Consider the following 21,554-nt stretch of genomic DNA (forward strand, 5'->3'; position numbering starts at 1 on the left):
TCTCTCCCTAACTGAGCACACTTAGCACCCCCTCCCTCCCTTACTGAGCACACTTAGCACCCCCTCCCTCCCTTACTGAGCACACTTAGCACCCCCTCCCTCCCTTACTGAGCACACTTAGCACCCCCTCCTCCCTTACTGAGCACACTTAGCACCCTCTCCCTCCCTTACTGACCACACTTACCACCCTCTCCCTCCCTAACTGAGCACACATAGCACCCCCTCTCTCCCTTACTGAGCACACTTACCACCCTCTCCCTCCCTAACTGAGCACACTTAGCACCCTCTCCCTCCCTTACTGAGCACACCAGGCACCCCCTCCTCCCTTACTGAGCACACTTAGCACCCTCTCCCTCCCTTACTGAGCACACTTACCACCCTCTCCCTCCCTAACTGAGCACACTTAGCACCCCCTCCCTCCATTACTGAGCACACTTAGCACCCCCTCCACCCTTACTGAGCACACTTAGCACCCTCTCCCTCCCTTACTGAGCACACTTAGCACCCTCTCCCTCCCTTACTGAGCACACTTAGCACCCCCTCCTTCCCTTACTGAGCACACTTAGCACCCCCTCCTTCCCTTACTGAGCACACTTAGCACCCCCTCCCTCCCTTACTGAGCACACTTAGCACCCCTCCCCTTACTGAGCACACTTAGCATCCCCTCCCTCCCTTACTGAGTACACAGCACCCTCTACCTCCCTTACTGGGCACACCTGGAGCCCCTCCCTCCCTTACTGGGCACACCTGGAGCCCCTCCCTCTCTTACTGGGCACACCTGGAGCCCCTCCCTCTCTTACTGGGCACACCTAGAGCCCCTCCCTCCCTGGGCACACCTAGAGCCCCTCCCTCCCTTACTGGGCACACCTAGAGCCCCTCCCTCCCTTACTGGGCAAACCTAGAGCCCCTCCCTCCCTTACTGGGCACACCTAGAGCCCCTCCCTCCCTTACTGGGCACACCTAGAGCCCCTCCCTCCCTTACTGGTCACACCTAGAGCCCCTCCCTCCCTTACTGGGCACAACTAGAGCCTCTCCCTCCCTTACTGGGCACACTTAGTAGTAGGTGTATTAGGGCACCTGTGGTGGGTAAATAGCGCTGTAGGCGGCATGTCCTCCTGTACATCACTGTAGGGGGCATTCCCAGCACTCACACAGATCCTGGGCAGCCCCACAGCTCCCCCTACAGTATGAGCAGATACCAGATGGGATTGTGCACCCGGACACAGCCTGTAACCCCGCCCCCGGCTCCGCCCAGCGCCTGACGTCAGGATAGTTATTTTGGAAATTATGCTCACTCTGTGCGTTCCACCTGACTTCCGGCCTCTGCGTTCCACCTGACTTCCGGTCTGTGCGGTCCACCTGACTTCCTGTCTGTGCGTTCCACCTGACTTCCGGCCTCTGCGTTCCACCTGACTTCCGGTCTATGCGGTCCACCTGACTTCCTGTCTGTGCTTTCCACCTGACTTCCGGCCTCTGCGTTCCACCTGACTTCCGGCCTGTGCGTTCCACTTAACTTCCTGTATGTGTGTTTCACCTTTTTTTCCGGTGTTTGCTTTCCACAGGCAGGAAGTATGACTAATTTCCGGGAGGTTGTTGTTAGGGAGGTAAAACGCTGAGAGGAGACATCACTGTGTCCGGCATCCGCAGGTAATGTGCCTACTATACAGGGGGAGCAGCCTGTGGTGTCCTACTATACAGGGGGAGCGGCCTGTGGTGCCTACTATACAGGGAGAGCGGCCTGTGGTGTCCTACTATACAGGGGGAGCGGCCTGTGGTGCCTACTATACAGGGGGAGCGGCCTATGGTGCCTATTATACAGGGGGAGCGGCCTGTGGTGCCTACTATACAGGGGGAGCGGCCTGTGGTGCCTATTATACAGGGGGAGCGGCCTGTGGTGCCTATTATACAGGGGGAGCGGCCTGTGGTGCCTATTATACAGGGGGAGCGGCCTATGGTGTCCTACTATACAGGGGGAGCGGCCTGTGGTGCCTACTATACAGGGGGAGCGGCCTGTGGTGCCTATTATACAGGGGGAGCGGCCTGTGGTGCCTATTATACAGGGGGAGCGGCCTGTGGTGCCTACTATACAGGGGGAGCTGCCTGTGGTGCCTACTATGCAGAGGGAGCAGACTGTGGTGCCTACTATATAGGGGGAGCAGCCTGTGGTGTCCTACTATACAGATGGAGCGGCCTGTAGTGCTTACTATACCGGGGGAGCGGCCTGTGCTGTCCTAATGTTTTTATTATACAGAGGGAGCAGCCTGTGGTGTCCTGTTATTATTATAATGATTATTATACAGAGGGGACAGCCTGTGGTGTCCGGCTATTATACAAGGGGAGCAGCTTGTTGTATCCTTTTATTATAATTATTATTATACAGGGGGAGTAGCCTGTGGTGTCATTTTATTATTATTATACAGGAGGAGCAGCCTTTGATGTCCAGTTGTTATTATACAGGGGGAGCAGCCTATGGTGTCCTTTAATTATTATTATTATACAGAGGGAGCAGCCTGTGGTGTTTTTTACTTACTATAATTATTATTATACAGAGGGAGTAGTCTGTGGTGTCCTGTTATTATACAGAGGGAGAAGCCTGTGGTGTCCTGTTATTATTTTACAGATGGAGCAGCCTGTGGTGTCCTTTTGTGTACCGGCCTCTGAGGAGCCTTATGGGGCTGGGTCACAGGAACCTCTGACACTGACCAGGGCTGTATGGCTGGGGGGAAAGGGGAGACATACTGGTCACTCAGTGTTACATGTCTGACTGTGGTTATACAGATAACGGAGACTCTGATTGGGGCCTCCTATAAGTGGAGACCACTCAGACATTACAGTCTATAGAAGTATATTTAGTATGTATCAAACTTAAAACAACCTTTATTTTTATCAAATAAAAATAATGAGCCAAAGATTGGGGGCCTGTGTGTAATTGGATGTATCATCTGTTGAGGTTAATTATTCTATAACAATTATATAACTCAATCTCCTAATGAGAAAATGCAAAAATATTAAAAGCTATAAATATGCAGAAATGTCTAATCCATAGATTTTAGCCAATCAGCCGGATTCTGTGTCAGTAGATAATGCCGCCATCGTCTTAGGATTCTGTATGTAATATATTCAGCTCTATAATGGATAGGTTACTGTGCAAGTGTTATTCAGCTCCACCGTGAGGCGTTTCCTATTCACACATCAAACCTTGATCAGCTCTGCAATGAGCAACAGTCCTCACATATTACTTAGCTCAGCCGGGAGCGGTTCCTATGCAGGCATCACATTTAGGTAAGCTGCCCAGCGAGCCGGTTGCTATATAGGCATCAGATTTAGGTAAGATGTCCAGCGAGCGGGTTACTGTACAGGCATTAGATTTAGGTAAGCTGTCCAGCGAGCCGGTTACTATACAGGCATCAGATTTAGGTAATCTGTCCAGCGAGCCGGTTGCTATATAGGCATCAGATTTAGGTAAGATGTCCAGCGAGCGGGTTACTGTACAGGCATTAGATTTAGGTAAGCTGTCCAGCGAGCCGGTTACTATACAGGCATCAGATTTAGGTAAGCTGTCCAGCGAGCCGGTTGCTATATAGGCATCAGATTTAGGTAAGATGTCCAGCGAGCCGGTTACTGTACAGGCATCCGATTTAAGTAAGGTGCCCAGCGAGCCGGTTACTATACAGGCATCAGATTTAGGTAAGCTGTCCAGCGAGCTGGTTATTATACAGGCATCAGATTTAGGTAAGCTGTCCAGCGAGCCGGTTATTATACAGGCATCAGATTTAGGTAAGCTGTCCAGCGAGCCGGTTACTATACAGGCATCAATTTACGTAAGCTGTGCAGTGAGCCGGTTATTATACAGGCATCAGATTTAGGTAAGCTGCCTAGCAAGCCGGTTATTATACAGGCATCAGATTTAGGTAAGCTGTCCAGCGAGCCGGTTATTATACAGGCATCAGATTTAGGTAAGCTGTCCAGCGAGCCGGTTATTATACAGGCATCAGATTTAGGTAAGCTGTCCAGCGAGCCGGTTATTATACAGGCATCAGATTTAGGTAAGCTGTCCAGCGAGCCGGTTACTATACAGGCATCAGATTTAGGTAAGCTGTCCAGTGAGCCGGTTATTATACAGGCATCAGATTTAGGTAAGCTGTCCAGCGAGCCGGTTATTATACAGGCATCAGATTTAGGTAAGCTGTCCAGCGAGCCGGTTACTATACAGGCATCAGATTTACGTAAGCTGTGCAGTGAGCCGGTTATTATACAGGCATCAGATTTAGGTAAGCTGCCTAGCAAGCCGGTTATTATACAGGCATCAGATTTAGGTAAGCTGTCCAGCGAGCCGGTTATTATACAGGCATCAGATTTAGGTAAGCTGTCCAGCGAGCCAGTTATTATACATGCTTCAGATTTAGGTAAGCTGTCCAGCAAGCCGGTTGCTATATAGGCATCAGATTTAGGTAAGATGTCCAGCGAGCCGGTTACTGTACAGGCATCCGATTTAAGTAAGGTGCCCAGCGAGCCGGTTACTATACAGGCATCAGATTTAGGTAAGCTGTCCAGCGAGCTGGTTATTATACAGGCATCAGATTTAGGTAAGCTGTCCAGCGAGCCGGTTATTATACAGGCATCAGATTTAGGTAAGCTGTCCAGCGAGCCGGTTACTATACAGGCATCAATTTACGTAAGCTGTGCAGTGAGCCGGTTATTATACAGGCATCAGATTTAGGTAAGCTGCCTAGCAAGCCGGTTATTATACAGGCATCAGATTTAGGTAAGCTGTCCAGCGAGCCGGTTATTATACAGGCATCAGATTTAGGTAAGCTGTCCAGCGAGCCGGTTATTATACAGGCATCAGATTTAGGTAAGCTGTCCAGCGAGCCGGTTACTATACAGGCATCAGATTTAGGTAAGCTGTCCAGTGAGCCGGTTATTATACAGGCATCAGATTTAGGTAAGCTGTCCAGCGAGCCGGTTATTATACAGGCATCAGATTTAGGTAAGCTGTCCAGCGAGCCGGTTATTATACAGGCATCAGATTTAGGTAAGCTGTCCAGCGAGCCGGTTACTATACAGGCATCTGATTTAGGTAAGCTGTCCAGTGAGCCGGTTATTATACAGGCATCAGATTTAGGTAAGCTGTCAAGCGAGCCGGTTATTATACAGGCATCAGATTAGGTAAGCTGTCCAGCGAGCCAGTTATTATACAGGCATCAGATTTAGGTAAGCTGTCCAGCGAGCCGGTTACTATACAGGCATCAGATTTAGGTAAGCTGTCCAGCGAGCCGGTTATTATACAGGCATCAGATTTAGGTAAGCTGTCCAGCGAGCCGGTTATTATACAGGCATCAGATTTAGGTAAGCTGTCCAGCGAGCCGGTTATTATACAGGCATCAGATTTAGGTAAGCTGTCCAGCGAGCCGGTTATTATACAGGCATCAGATTTAGATAAGCTGTCCAGCGAGCCGGTTATTATACATGTATTAATCATTAGTCAGCTCTGCAGTGAGAAAATTGCTAGTCAGCTTGTTATGCTCTGCAGGGAGCAGGTTTTTGCTGAGCTGGTGAAACGGTTCTCACGGCGATGAGACCGCAGGATTGCTGACAACGGACAAGACTGGGTAGAGGTGTGACAGTCCTTCCACAACTGGAGCTAGCTGGAGTGAGGCTGCAGAAAGATGGCACAACACAGAGAGAACACAAGGTGCTTTAGCAGCAACAGGTCACTATGGTCTGTGGGATGTCTTGGGATTGTAGTGCAGCTCAGTAGCCGGAATGTGGCTACTGAGCCGTGATGATGCAGATAGAGTACGGTGCAGCCATGTGGGCCGAGGTGCAGGAGCCAAACAGCAAGCAGGTGTACACAGTTGTGGCAGAAACACAAACTGGAGGCTGTATGGTGGAGAACACTGCTAGCAGAATAGCTTGCTCACACGAGTTGAGAAGACAGTGGTAATAATACAGCAGGGCTGATTACTGACAGGTATATAGGAAAGATTCCTGGACTGCACACCCTGAATATAAATATATATATAGAGAGAGTAAATATAGTAGACTACAGCGCCAAGTGAACTAAAAGCACAATTTACTTTTCCTTAAAAATTATATATGTACATATAAAATCACAGGGAGATAAATATAGGGTAACAAAAGATAAAAGCACTCCCTAATGGTATAGGTGTCAGCTCTACAGTAGTGTGATAACAATGGTGATTTGTTAAAATACTTAAATGGAGAAAGTGAAACTGATAAAAGAGCGACCAATGTGCTAATCAATATTTTGATAAAGTGCAAAGTGAATCAATAAATAATGTGCAAATATGCAAGATTGAGATATGTGCAAATAAACATAAATGGTATAAACTGCATGTAGTTTAGTATGAATGACAAATATAGTTATGATTAAAAAAAGGGGGTAATTTATTACAAATAACAGCTGACCCTAATATATAGGGCAGTATAATAATGATTAAAAAATACATATATAAAATTACAAAGGGTAGGGATAAGGAATAGAGGGCTTATCTGAATCGCATTTAGGTAAGTTCATGTAAGGCTGGAACCAGGAGTCTCCAACGCGTTTGTCCGTATAGTGGACTTCTTCAAGGGATGTACCTCTCCTGTTTGGGACCTGATATATATACCCCTTCAATAAGGATGATGGGAGGTGCTTAGAATTATGACCACTTCCGTTTTTTTAGAAAAGTTATTCAAACATCGTGGCTAATATATAGCTAAGGTAAAGTTCATTTATATAGGTAGATCGCTTCCACAGTGTGTGATTTTAAATAATAAAACTTGTTTGTTTTGGTGTTGTTTTGCGGAGTGAGCCTGGTCATCACGTGATGTCCGCTTCCTCACCTCCGCCCTGTTTGATGCAGCCTCTTACGTCACTTCCGCCCATTCACTTGCGTTGCACTACTCGTGTGTGCTGGATCATCATCTGCTATCCGCTGTGTTATTTCCGCCCGGCTGTAACGTGGCTTCTCGCGTCACTTCCGCCCATACGTTGTGAATGTTGTTATATTGTTAGCGGCCATGTTGCTGCACTTTATTTTCAAACGGCGGACATCTTGGTACTCCTTTTTATATCGGTATTTTAACTTTAAAGATGCTATTTCCACAGGAGATATTTCGCATATAACATCTATTGGTACCTACATAATGAAAAAAGTGGTTTTGTTAATATGTTCATGGGTACAAGTTAGTCAATATTCCCATATGCATCTAATATGTTGTTGTTTTTAAAAAAAATCACAGGTATTATCCAATGCTCAGAATTTATAAGAGAAATATTAATAAATAATTGTCAGTAGAAGACAGGAAGATAGCATATCATATATTATTATTTACTAAAAGTTAAAAAAGAGATGGATGCATGAAATCTAATAATTAATGTTTCCATCAATACACTTATAAGTATATGATATAAAAAATCTCAAAAAGATATATATTTATATGTGTTTTCCATATCCTAGAGTGGGATTTCTGGAGGAAAGTCTTTATATTATAGTCCAACATATAATTGGTCTTGATTTAAATCCTTCATATAGTTGATATCAGTTGGTCCTTCTGGTCCTGGATAGTCTTCAAATTCATTAGATTGACAGCTTAATAGTTAAGTGAGGCATTCTTGGTCCAAAAATGTTCGAATCATGACGGCATATTTTTAAGTCTCAATCTGGGACTACAGTACCTGGTAGTCCCAGAGGTCCCCCAGTAATAAGTAATAACAATATTGTTATCAAACAAGCAGATAAAGGGGGTGGATTGGTCATCATGGACCGATCATATTACACTCAAGAATCTTATAGACTCCTAGGAGACACTAATTCATATAGCTTGCTTTTAAGTGATCCTATGGAGAACTATATAGAAGAATTAAGAACATTATTGGTATATGGTTTACACAATGGCATCCTAACTAAAGATGAATTCCAATACCTTCTTGTTACCAATCCCACCACTCCCATTTTTTACTTTCTCCCAAAAATACATAAATCTATGGTTGATCCACCCAGGAGACCTATTATTGCAGGAATCGATTCACTAACGTCACACTTATCGGAATATGTGGACATTTTTTTGTGCAAGTATGTGAGGGATCTACAATCTTATCTTAAAGACACTACAAATATACTACAGATCTTAGAGAAATTGGAGTGGAAAGATTCCTACATTTGGGCGACAATAGATGTACAATCTTTGTATACATGCATTGAGCATCAAAAGGGGATCAATGCATGTAGAAAATTTCTTGAGACGGATCCATCAATAAGCGACATACACACAGACTTTTTATGTGATATTATTGCTTTTATTTTAAACCATAATTATTTTAAGTTTTTAGATACATTTTTTCACCAGATCTGTGGTACCGCAATGGGGACCATTTTCGCACCAAGCTTTGCGAATTTATTTATGGGATGTTGGGAAAAAGGAATATGTTTATGACAACAACCCATTTAAGAAAAATATCATACTATACAAACGATATATTGACGACATTTTATTAATATGGGAAGGACCCAAAGAGAGTTTTAATTTGTTTTTAAATCATATTTCTAAAAATAATATGAATTTGAAATTCACATCCTGCGTCAATGAAACCTCCATTGAATTTTTACATTTGATTTTAATAGGAGAAGGTAAAAAGATCCATACAAAGAATTTTATAAAAAAGGTAGATACCAACAGTTACCTTCACTACAAAAGTGGTCATCTCAGAAAGTGGAAGGAGAATATTCCCTATTCAACATTCCATAGAATCAAGAGGAACTGCAGCGAACAAATACAACTCTATAGCACCAGGTTTATTGAAAAAGACTACCCTACTAGAGTTTTGACAGAAGCTGCTGCCAAGACTCGATCACTAGAGAGAAGAGGCCTATTGGTATATAAAGAAAAAAATACAAATGAGGAAAGTAATATTATTCCCTTCATCACTACGTTTAATGCCCATGAAAACAAAATTAGAAATACTTTCACCAAACATTGGAAAGTTTTAAAGATGGATCCGGTTTTAAAAGAAGCCCTCCCAAAGAAACCTCCCATTGTTTTTAGAAAAGCAAAAAACCTGAAAGATATACTTGCACCAAGTATGTTAAGAAATACTACCGTTCCAAAACATAATACATTTCATATCTGCCCAGGATGTTATAAGTGTGGCAAATGCATTGTCTGTAAATATTTACATAGACAAAGGAGAACTTTTTAGAATTCTTCGAATAATAAAGAATATAAAATTAAGCATCATCTTAATTGCAATTCCACATCAGTCATTTATCTTTTGGAGTGCTCATGCGGTCTCAAGTATGTGGGTAAGACTAAACGACCACTTAAATTGAGTATACAGGAACACATCCGGAATATCAGAAATAAGGTTGAGGGACACACGGTCTCAAGGCATTTCCTACAGCATCATAATTCCAATCCTGATGATCTGACTTTCAAGGCCATTGAACTTGTACAAACTGGAGAAAGAGGAGGAGATCTGGCGAATAAACTACCTAGAAGAGAAATGTACTGGATTTTTGAACTCAATACCTTGACTCCACGAGGCTTCAATGATAGTTATGAGATAGCCCCTTTTTTGTGATCAACCTAGACGGTAATTTAGAGTCTCATAGTTATCTACAGTCATACCTCGTTTTAAATGCCCGATCTCGTCTGATCTTGGAAGCTAAGCAACGTTGGGCCTGGTTAGTACCCGGATGGGGGACCTTTGGGGAATACCAGGTACTGTAGTCCCAGATTGAGACTGAAAAATATGCCGTCATGATCCGAACATTTTTGGACCAAGAATGCCTCACTTAACTATTAAGCTGTCAATCTAATGAATTTGAAGACTATCCAGGACCAGAAGGACCAACTGATATCAACTATATGAAGGATTTAAATCAAGACCAATTATATGTTGGACTATAATATAAAGACTTTCCTCCAGAAATCCCACTCTAGGATATGGAAAACACATATAAATATATATCTTTTTGAGATTTTTTATATCATATACTTATAAGTGTATTGATGGAAACATTAATTATTAGATTTCATGCATCCATCTCTTTTTTAACTTTTAGTAAATAATATATGATATGCTATCTTCCTGTCTTCTACTGACAATTATTTATTAATATTTCTCTTATAAATTCTGAGCATTGGATAATACCTGTGATTTTTTTTAAAAAAAAAACAACATATTAGATGCATATGGGAATATTGACTAACTTGTACCCATGAACATATTAACAAAACCACTTTTTTCATTATGTAGGTACCAATAGATGTTATATGCGAAATATCTCCTGTGGAAATAGCATCTTTAAAGTTAAAATACCGATATAAAAAGGAGTACCAAGATGTCCGCCGTTTGAAAATAAAGTGCAGCAACATGGCCGCTAACAATATAACAACATTCACAACGTATGGGCGGAAGTGACGCGAGAAGCCACGTTACAGCCGGGCGGAAATAACACAGCGGATAGCAGATGATGATCCAGCACACACGAGTAGTGCAACGCAAGTGAATGGGCGGAAGTGACGTAAGAGGCTGCATCAAACAGGGCGGAGGTGAGGAAGCGGATATCACGTGACGACCAGGCTCACTCCGCAAAACAACACCAAAACAAACAAGTTTTATTATTTAAAATCACACACTGTGGAAGCGATCTACCTATATAAATGAACTTTACCTTAGCTATATATTAGCCACGATGTTTGAATAACTTTTCTAAAAAAACGGAAGTGGTCATAATTCTAAGCACCTCCCATCATCCTTATTGAAGGGGTATATATATCAGGTCCCAAACAGGAGAGGTACATCCCTTGAAGAAGTCCACTATACGGACGAAACGCGTTGGAGACTCCTGGTTCCAGCCTTACATGAACTTACCTAATTGCGATTCAGATAAGCCCTCTATTCCTTATCCCTACCCTTTGTAATTTTATATATGTATTTTTGTGTTTTTTAATCATTATTATACTGCCCTATATATTAGGGTCAGCTGTTATTTGTAATAAATTACCCCCTTTTTTTAATCATAACTATATTTGTCATTCATACTAAACTACATGCACTTTATACTATTTATGTTTATTTGCACATAACTCAATCTTGCATATTTGCACATTATTTATTGATTCACTTTGCACTTTATCAAAATATTGATTAGCACATTGGTCGCTCTTTTATCAGTTTCACTTTCTCCATATATATATATATATATATATATATTTATATAATGGGAGGTGCTACCTGATGAGACTAATTGCAGGCATAAAAACAGACAAATCTCAGGTGCACAACTCCAAATTATTAATAATAAATAAATGCAATAAAATTTTGCAATCAGAGGTTTTTAGCATAATCATGGCCAAGGTTATGGGCCTACCCACCATATCCAGGTAACTTCTTTAGGGTAGGTCCCTAACATACTAGGATTCAAAACCAGAGCGCAGGACACCCCCAAACTGGCCCAGCTAAGCCACCCCAGGGCACCGCCATAGTAAGAAAAGTGCAGTGTAAAAGAGATAGGAGCAGCTACAGCTGCATATAAAGAATGAAATTAAAAAAGTGAAGTACATGTATAATAAAAAAACAGTGTGAAGGGTTAAACTGTGTTATAAAAGAAAAATGTGTTATAATGCGGTGCCCTGAAACAGATCAACCAAAGCAATCCAGGGGGACCCACGCCCCAAAAATGAACCAAAGTTGCACTACAGTATATAACTTGTAGGACTTACCTAGAATTGTGCCTAATTTCAGTGTGCATATACATTACCAGACTCCCTGCTTTTAAACCAATAAGGTAGGGGTGCTAATCCAGACTGAGGGTGTCTCCTTTTCCTCAGGTGTGCAATAAAGCACGTTAAATTAGTATATGGGAAAGATTCCTGGACTGCCATTATATATATATTCAGGGTGTGAAGTCCAGGAATCTTTCCCATATACTCCATTTAATGTGCTTTATTGCACTTCTGAGGGAAAGGAGACACCCCCATTCTGGATTAGCACCCCTACCTTATTGGATTAAAAGCATGGAGTCTGGTATAGTATATGCACACTAGTATTAGGCACAATTCTAGGTAATTCCTACAAGTTATATACTGTAGTGTAACTTTGGTTACTTTTTGGGGCGTGGGTCCCCCTGGATTGCTTTGGTTGATCTGTTTCAGGGCACCGCAATATAACACATTTTTCTTTTATATAACACATTTTAACCCTTCACTGTTTGTTTATTATACATGTACTTCACTTTTTTATTTTCATTCTTTATATGCAGCAGTAGCTGCTCCTATCTATCTCTTTCACAATGCACCTTTCTTACTATGACGGTGACCTGGGGCGGCTTAGCTGGGCCAGTTTAGGGGTGTCCTGCGCTCTGGATTTGAATCCTAGTATGTTAGGGACCTACCCTAAAGAGGTTACCTGGATATGGTTTGTATGCCCATAACCTTGGCCAAGATTATTCTAAAAACCTCTATTGATTGCAAAATTTTATTGCATTTATATATTATCAATAATTTGGAGTTGTGCACCTGAGGTTTGTCTGTTTTTGTGCCTGATTACTGACAGGATCAGGATACAATAACAGTAGAACTTGGTAGACCGGCAAGAACTCAGGTAACTGTGGCTAGAGCAACATACACGGTAGTCAGACAGTATAACCGGTACTGAGTGCAGGGCTGGCTGTAACTTAAGAGATACAGGGTCCAATCAGAGCCATTTCCTGCAGAGAGCTTTTCCTAATGACAGGCTAGTGTGCACCTGAGCTCTGCACATAGACAGATGAGTAACTAGTATGCACCTGGGAAGTGCACAGAGACAGGCAGGAATGACAGGCTATGAGCTGTACACAGACAAAACAGGATTCCAGCTGCCTGCAACAGCTGGAACAAGGACAGGACCTGATGCAGTGTCCCAGTCGCAACTATGGCTGGGACCTGCCAGCAAGATGATCTGCTACCCACGGATCCTAACAGCAGGTTAATATATGAACATTGCACATTGTTAGGCTGTGCAATGTATAATGCACATATATTGTGCATTGTCATAAAATTGCATTCATAGAAGTATAATCTGCTCTCCTAGACAGCTTTGTAAAGTGTCCTTAATATATTCATAGATCACCATTATATAGCTGTCTTTAATACTTACACTCGGTCCAGTCACTAGAATAGTATAATAGCTTTCATCTAGTTGATGTGATCTATACAGTCTGATATTGTCTATGGCAATGAAGTATCAGACATGTATTTACTCCCAGACTGAGTGTACAGTCAGCATTCAGTATAGGTGATCACATATAGTGGGACAGCTGTAATAAGGCACAAAAAAGAGCATAAGATAAAGAATAGAGGTTATATCCAACGCTATATTGGTCATCCCACTCCTGCCTTTCAGTGTTGTGCTGGGCATGTAACGCTGACTGACAGACTGGGGGACCATGCTCTGGGGTGAGAGAGATTAGTAGGAGACCACAGCACAAGAGGTTCCTGACCGGCTACCCTGATGCGCTAGGCAGTGCAGGGGGCATCAGTGCCACTTACCCCCGGTGCAGATTTTTCTCTGTAGTGAAGCAAAAGTGGAGATGTGTCCAGGAGGCGACAGGGTATTCCTCTGGTATGAATCAGGTGCAAGTGATGTGATCGCTTCCACTGCACCTGGAAGTGGGATTACTGCTGACATGTGTTTTGCCTCTATCTTGTTCACAGTTATAGCCTGATGTACAGGCTGTGTCTTTATGTGAAGTAGAGCCAATTGTTTCACTACTATATCGACTAACATTGATTTGGTCTAGTGATATTGTCATGGCCAGTGTTATACATTAATGTCATTGGATCAAATGAATCTCAGTCAATATAGTAGTAAACCTTAGAGATTATCTACCTGCTGACTGGGGAGGTGAGAGGATCTGGGGGTGTCACAGTGACATCACTTATATCTATAGTAATAATACAGTGACATGACTGGTTAGGTGAGGGGATCTGTGAGTATCACAGTGACATCACTTATATCTATAGTAATAATATAGGCACATGACTGGGGAGGTGAGAGGATATGGAAGTGTCACAGTGACATCACCTATATCTTTAATAATAATACAGGGACATGACTGGGGAGGTGAGAGGTTCTGGGAGTGTCACTGTGACATCACTTATATCTATAGTAATAATACAAGGACATGACTGGAGAGGTGAAGGGATCTGGGAGTGTCACAGTGACATTACGTATAGCTGTAATAATACAGGAGCAAAATGAGAGATCTGGTCGTGTTTGCAGTGATATTTGGTGTCTCCCCAATACACAGGATTATACAGTAGTGAAGAAGACACCCGGTGATTGTGAGACAAACAGCATCCATCCCCATGTGTCAGGAGGACTGAGCATGACCCAGAGCCCCATCACGGTGCCTCCACCTCACTCACTGATACATGAGACTCAAAAAACAGAAGGTCTTGGAACTCACCAACAAGATCATTCAGCTGCTGACTGGAGAGGTGACTGCTGGGAATGGGACATTATACAGTAACACCAGAGAGAGTGTCTGGGTGATGACTGTAACATTGTGTGTATTAGGTTTCTATAAGGCGTTAGGATCTCACTGTCTGTATCTCCATGCAGGAGGGGGAGTATATAGAGGAACATAAGGGTCTGTACAAGGACGTGATGATGAAGAATCACCGGCCCCACACATCACTGGGTAAGAGGAGAATGTCATTTATTGTACAGGGAAGAGCAGGTATGGGGTCTCCTATATATAAACATCACCTGATAATCACATATATACAATGTCCTCAGTCACTGTGTGTCTCCTACAGATGGAACCAGTAACAGAAATACCAAAGAGAGATGTCCCCGTCCTCTTTATTCTCAGAATTCTACAGAGCAGAATCACAGGATCCCACAGGAGCATCAGGTATTGGAATTTAGGGTCTCACCAATATACCAAAATGACTGTCAATATATGATGTGTAGAACAGCTGTGTGTGTCTTATTTATTGATTTTAGACTGTGTTATTTCATTGAAATCCGATAGTAATATTTTATGGGTTATTTAGGGTGAAGATCTGGCTGGTAAGGTAGAAGACATAAAGGGAGAAGAAGAGACGTATGTGACTGATATGAAGACAGAAGATACGGAAGGAAAAGAAGGGCCGTATGTGACTGATATAAATGCAGAAGATATAGAAGGAGAAGAAGAGACGTATGTGACTGATAGAAAGGCAGAAGATATAGAGGGAGAAGAAGAGACGTATGTGACTGATATAAAGGCAGAAGATATAGAAGGAGAAGAAGAGACGTATGTGACTGATATAAAGGCAGAAGATATAGAAGGAGAAGAAGAGACGTATGTGACTGATATAAAGGCAGAAGATATAGAGGGAGAAGAAGAGACGTATGTGACTGATATGAAGGCAGAAGATATAGAGAGAGAAGAAAAGACGTATGTGACTGATATGAAGGCAGAAGATATAGAGGGAGAAGAGATGTATGTGACTGATATAAAGGCAGAAGATATAGAAGAAGAAGAGAAGTATGTGACTGATATAAATGCAGAAGATATAGAGCGAGAAGAAGAGATGTATGTAACTGATATAAAGACAGAAGATACAGAGGGAGAAGAAGAGACATATGTGACTGATATGAAGACAGAAGATATAGAGGAAGAAGAAGAGACATATGTGACTGATATGAAGACAGAAGATATAGAGGAAGAAGAGACATATGTGACTGATATGAAGACAGTAGATATAGAGGGAGAAGAGACGTATGTGACTGATATGAAGGCTCAAGATATGGAGGGAGAAGAAGAGACATATGTGACTGATATAAAGGCAGAAGATATAGAGGGAGAAGAGGAGACATATGTGACTGATATGAAGGCAGAAGATATAGAGAGAGAAGAAGAGATGTATTTGACAGAGATGAAGGGAGTAGCAGAGATGTATGTGACTGATATGAAGGTAGAAGATATAGAAGGAGAAGAAGAGACGTATGTGAGGGGTGATGAGCTGTGTAAGGAGGAGGAAATCCCTACAGATATCAGCACAGGTGAGTAATAAACACTTATTACAGAAAAGAGTGACATTCTCCTTGCTCAGTCACTAAAACAATCTTCTGTCCTATGTCAGTAAAAACTAATGAGGGAAATGTATCTGCCTAGTAGGGGAGTCAGGAGACATCTCAGTCAGTCCCTATTAGTCTCCTATTTTATGTATCAGAATAATTTTTTGCAGTACCAACCAAGAGTTCTGACAAGTACTCTTTTCACATTCTGATTCCCAAACATTAATACAAGGGAGGTCATTAAGGCCTCTTCCTTGGACATAATTCAGTCCCATGTTCGTCTGACACATCGGGTGTTAATATTTCACTGTTGAATTAATAACTTCAAAGAGACCGTTCTTGTCCTGTTGTAGAGGAGGAGGATCTTCCTGGGCATGCTGTTCCACACCTCTGTGAAGAAGGTCTTTCTTCCTTTGGAAAACATTGTCGTCATCCAGGCTTTGATTCACTTGCTCCTGCGGAAGAAGCCGGTTTCGATTCATCTGTGCATAGTTCTGTTGGAATAACTTGTGTCCTCTGGGGCCGCTCAGTTCTGAAGGTTCCATTCCAGGGACCTTCAGTTACATTTACTATCCAAGTGGCAGTGATCGCGCTGAACTAAAAATATGGGTCTCAGGAACCCCTCACTTTTAGAAATTGGGGTCCTACTACACTGTTTCTGGGACCCTTCACATATTATGAGAGGATGAAGGCAAGAAGCAGTTAAGACTGTGCTGGGGGGCAAGGAGGGGGCTAGGGGCAGCCAGTGCTGGGGGTAGGGAGGGGGTAAGGGTAGATAGCTTAAAGTAATTAGCAGAGGGTTCATCCTCACCTCCCCCCACACACTATTGTTTGCCAGTTGATTATGTTTGCCTTCTGGCCGCCCACCCACCACTCTTCTCTGTCATTAGCAGCCGCAGGAAGTTACCCCCAGCACCAAACAGCCACCTGTTCACACCCAAAGCACCAAACCCAGTGCAGTGGCAAATGCAGGATTATCTGGGAAAGGGGGGGTTTCTATACATTTTTTTTTTCTTCTGACCCTAGTTTTCACCCTAACCTTCCCTCCTGGTGCCTAACCCCAACCCTCCCTCTTGGTGCCTAACCCTAACCCTCCGGTAAATGCCTAACCCTAAAAAAAAATAGACAACCATTTTTGTGTTTACATTTTGTCCCTGTCTACCTACGGACAGTTTAACATCTGGTGTCTATCTAGACATTGTCTTCCTTTATACTGTCATGGATACAGCTCTTCCCTGCAAGCCTGGGGGCAGCATGTTACACCTGTCTCTATCAGCACTGGTACTTACACCTTATCTTACACTACATCTCATGTATATTACACCTCTTCCCTGCAAGCCTGGAGGCAGCAGCATGTTACACCTGTCTCTATCAGCACTGGTACTTACACCTTATCTTACACTACATCTCATGTATATTACACCTCTTCCCTGCAAGCCTGGAGGCAGCAGCATGTTACACCTGTCTCTATCAGCACTGGTACTTACACCTTATATTACACTACATCTCATGTATATTACACCTCTTCCCTGCAAGCCTGGGGGCAGCATGTTACACCTGTCTCTATCAGCACTGGTACTTACACCTTATCTTACACTACATCTCATGTATATTACACCTCTTCCCTGCAAGCCTGGGGGCAGCATGTTACACCTGTCTCTATCAGCACTGGTACTTACACCTTATCTTACACTACATCTCATGTATATTACACCTCTTCCCTGCAAGCCTGGAGGCAGCATGTTACACCTGTCTCTATCAGCACTGGTACTTACACCTTATATTACACTACATCTCATGTATATTACACCTCTTCCCTGCAAGCCTGGAGGCAGCATGTTACACCTGTCTCTATCAGCACTGGTACTTACACCTTATATTACACTACATCTCATGTATATTACACCTCTTCCCTGCAAGCCTGGAGGCAGCAGCATGTTACACCTGTCTCTATCAGCACTGGTACTTACACCTTATCTTACACTACATCTCATGTATATTACACCTCTTCCCTGCAAGCCTGGAGGCAGCAGCATGTTACACCTGTCTCTATCAGCACTGGTACTTACAGCTTATATTACACTACATCTCATGGATATTGTACGTCTTCCCTGCAAGCCTGGGGGCAGCAGCATGTTACACCTGTCTCTATCAGCACTGGTACTTACACCTTATCTTACACTACATCTCATGTATATTACACCTCTTCCCTGCAAGCCTGGAGGCAGCAGCATGTTACACCTGTCTCTATCAGCACTGGTACTTACACCTTATCTTACACTACATCTCATGTATATTACACCTCTTCCCTGCAAGCCTGGAGGCAGCAGCATGTTACACCTGTCTCTATCAGCACTGGTACTTACACCTTATCTTACACTACATCTCATGTATATTACACCTCTTCCCTGCAAGCCTGGAGGCAGCAGCATGTTACACCTGTCTCTATCAGCACTGGTACTTACACCTTATCTTACACTACATCTCATGTATATTACACCTCTTCCCTGCAAGCCTGGGGGCAGCATGTTACACCTGTCTCTATCAGCACTGGTACTTACACCTTATATTACACTACATCTCATGTATATTACACCTCTTCCCTGCAAGCCTGGAGGCAGCATGTTACACCTGTCTCTATCAGCACTGGTACTTACACCTTATATTACACTACATCTCATGTATATTACACCTCTTCCCTGCAAGCCTGGAGGCAGCAGCATGTTACACCTGTCTCTATCAGCACTGGTACTTACACCTTATCTTACACTACATCTCATGTATATTACACCTCTTCCCTGCAAGCCTGGAGGCAGCAGCATGTTACACCTGTCTCTATCAGCACTGGTACTTACAGCTTATATTACACTACATCTCATGGATATTGTACGTCTTCCTGCAAGCCTGGAGGCAGCAGCATGTTACACCTGTTTCAGCTTCAATTTCATTAATAGAGAATGGATTAGTGATATAAAGCACAGTTCAGCTCTACATTAGACACACCATCTTTTTGTCACAAAATATACTACAAATTACTAATAGAAGCAAGTAAACCTCTCTCCCTCTATGTTTACGCTCATGTGCTAGAGACACCCATCCAGTAACAGGTAGGTCCTTCTTCAGATTAGATTACAGCAGTAACACATTGTAGGGATGGACTCCACAAGCTGTATGAAGCGCTGTGTATATAGTATACACCAGGCCTCCTGAATAATCCACAATTCCCTTATATTCACCGCTGGTAGAACCCGTCATCCCACATGTGTTCTATTGGGTTCAAATCCGGAAATGAGGGACCAACTCATGATGCCAAACTCATAGGAAAGCTCCTCCAGCCATGATCTGGTGGCTGTGGACCTGTGTGGTGGTGCATTGTCCTGTTGATAGAGCCTCTGCCGCCTAAGTGACTGCATTAATACACCTACTCTGAAGCCTCATTTATTGTCTCTTATATAGTAATATTCTGCAATCTTCACTGCAAGTTATATGATAACAGATTATACGGATACCTGCCTATATATTAGTAAATCAACTGAGAAAGGTACAATTTCTTGTGGGGTGGGGTGTCATGTACTGGGAATGGAAGTGGCTGTCTCAGTTTCTGGCACATGAGTATATAGTTGCGATATTATATTTTGGTGCCAGTTAATGATTTATATATTACTCCCAACATCTTCCCATTTCATGGCTATTTGGGGACATTCACCACAGTCTGTACTGAATAATAATGAATCTTATTGTGGGCAAACATTTATATTTCTGTATATGTATATTATTCCCAGCAGATGGATGTAGCAGCCGGAATGTCTCAGAGGATCATCTCATAACTCAGAATTGTAAAATTGATGATATCCCCCGAGATTCAGTTACCCCAATTATACCTCCAGTACCTCACAGTGCAGATATATCACCTAATCCCTCTGATCATGGGGAGTGTTCTCCTAATAACTCAGATATTGGTGCATCTGTTACATCAGATAAAATATTTCCCTCTTCTGTAGATGCCAAACGTTTTATACAGAACACAAACCTTATTACCCTTCAGCCAGCTAAGACAGGTGACAGGCAATTTCCATGCTCTGAGTGTGGGAAATGTTTTACACGAAAATCATCTCTTCTAAGGCATCAGAGATTTCACACAGGTGAGAAACCATTTCCATGTTCTGAGTGTGGGAAATGTTTTACACAGAAATCACATCTTGTTATACATCAGAAAAGTCACACAGGTGAGAAACCATTTCCATGCTTTGAGTGTGGTAAAAGTTTTACATGGAAATCAGAGCTTGTTATACATCAGAGACATCACACAGGTGAGAAACCATTTCCATGTTCTGAGTGTGTTAAATGTTTTACACGGAAATCAGCTCTTCTAAAGCATCAGAGACGTCACACAGGTGAGAAACCATTTCCATGCTCTGAGTGTGGGAAATGTTATACACAGAAATCAAATCTTGTTATACATCAGAAAAGTCACACAGGTGAGAAACCATTTCCATGCTCTGAGTGTGGGAAATTTTATACACAGAAATCAGATCTTGTTAAACATCAGAGAAGTCACACAGGTGAGAAACCATTTCCATGCTCTGAGTGTGGGAAATGTTTTACACAGAAATCACATCTTGTTATACATAAGAAAAGTCACACAGGTGAGAAACCATTTCCATGCTCTGAGTGTGGGAAATGTTATACACAAATATCAGATCTTGTTATACATCAGAGAATACATACAGGTGAGAAACTATTTCCATGTTCTGAGTGTGGGAAATGTTTTACACGCAAATCAACTTTTGATACACATCAGAGAATTCACACAGGTGAGAAACCATTTCCTTGCTCTGAGTGTGGGAAATGTTTTACACAGAAATCACATCTTGTTATACATATGAAAAGCCACACAGGTGAGAAACCATTTCCATGCTCTGAGTGTGGTAAAAGTTTTACATGGAAATCAGCTCTTCTAAAGCATCAGAGACATCACACAGGTGAGAAACCATTTCCATGCTCTGAGTGTGGGAAATGTTATACACAGAAATCAGATCTTGTTATACATAAGAAAAGTCACACAGGTGAGAAACCATTTCCATGCTCTGAGTGTTGTAAAAGTTTTACATGGAAATCAGGTCTTCTAAAGCATCAGAGACGTCACACAGGTGAGAAACCATTTCCATGTTCTGAGTGTGGGAAATGTTTTACAGTGATATCAACTCTTGTTAGACATCAGAGAAGTCACACAGGTGAGAAACCATTTGCATGCTCTGAGTGTGGGAAATGTTTTACACGTCAATCATATGTTGATAGACATCAGAGAAGTCACACAGGTGAGAAACCATTTCCATGCTCTGAGTGTGGGAAATGTTTTACACGCAAATCAGATCTTGATAGACATCAGAGAATACATACAGGTGAGAAACCATTTCCGTGTTCTGAGTGTGGTAAATATTTTACACGCAAATCAACTCTTGTTACACATCAGAAATATCACACAGGTGAC

The 21,554-nt window shown here is 42.5% G+C and overlaps 1 protein-coding gene and 1 pseudogene across 1 annotated transcript in view; both read left to right on the forward strand.

The window, feature by feature from the left end:
• Window positions 1-1,568: 1,568 nt before the first annotated feature.
• The window catches only part of LOC148454258 (uncharacterized), a 77,930-nt gene continuing 57,944 nt past the window's right edge, over window positions 1,569-21,554 (forward strand). The window contains 6 exon segments of the mRNA XM_088461152.1: window positions 1,569-1,647; window positions 14,304-14,493; window positions 14,618-14,696; window positions 14,815-14,912; window positions 15,055-16,048; window positions 19,846-21,554. Of these exon segments, the coding sequence (XP_088317278.1) occupies window positions 14,428-14,493; window positions 14,618-14,696; window positions 14,815-14,912; window positions 15,055-16,048; window positions 19,846-21,554 (2,946 nt within the window). The 5' untranslated portion in view covers window positions 1,569-1,647; window positions 14,304-14,427.
• Window positions 9,623-9,741, forward strand: LOC148454259 (5S ribosomal RNA; annotated as a pseudogene).

This window comes from Taudactylus pleione, unplaced genomic scaffold, assembly GCF_031769625.1.
Source record: "Taudactylus pleione unplaced genomic scaffold, aTauple2 ptg001020l, whole genome shotgun sequence".
Lineage (NCBI taxonomy): Eukaryota > Metazoa > Chordata > Amphibia > Anura > Myobatrachidae > Taudactylus > Taudactylus pleione.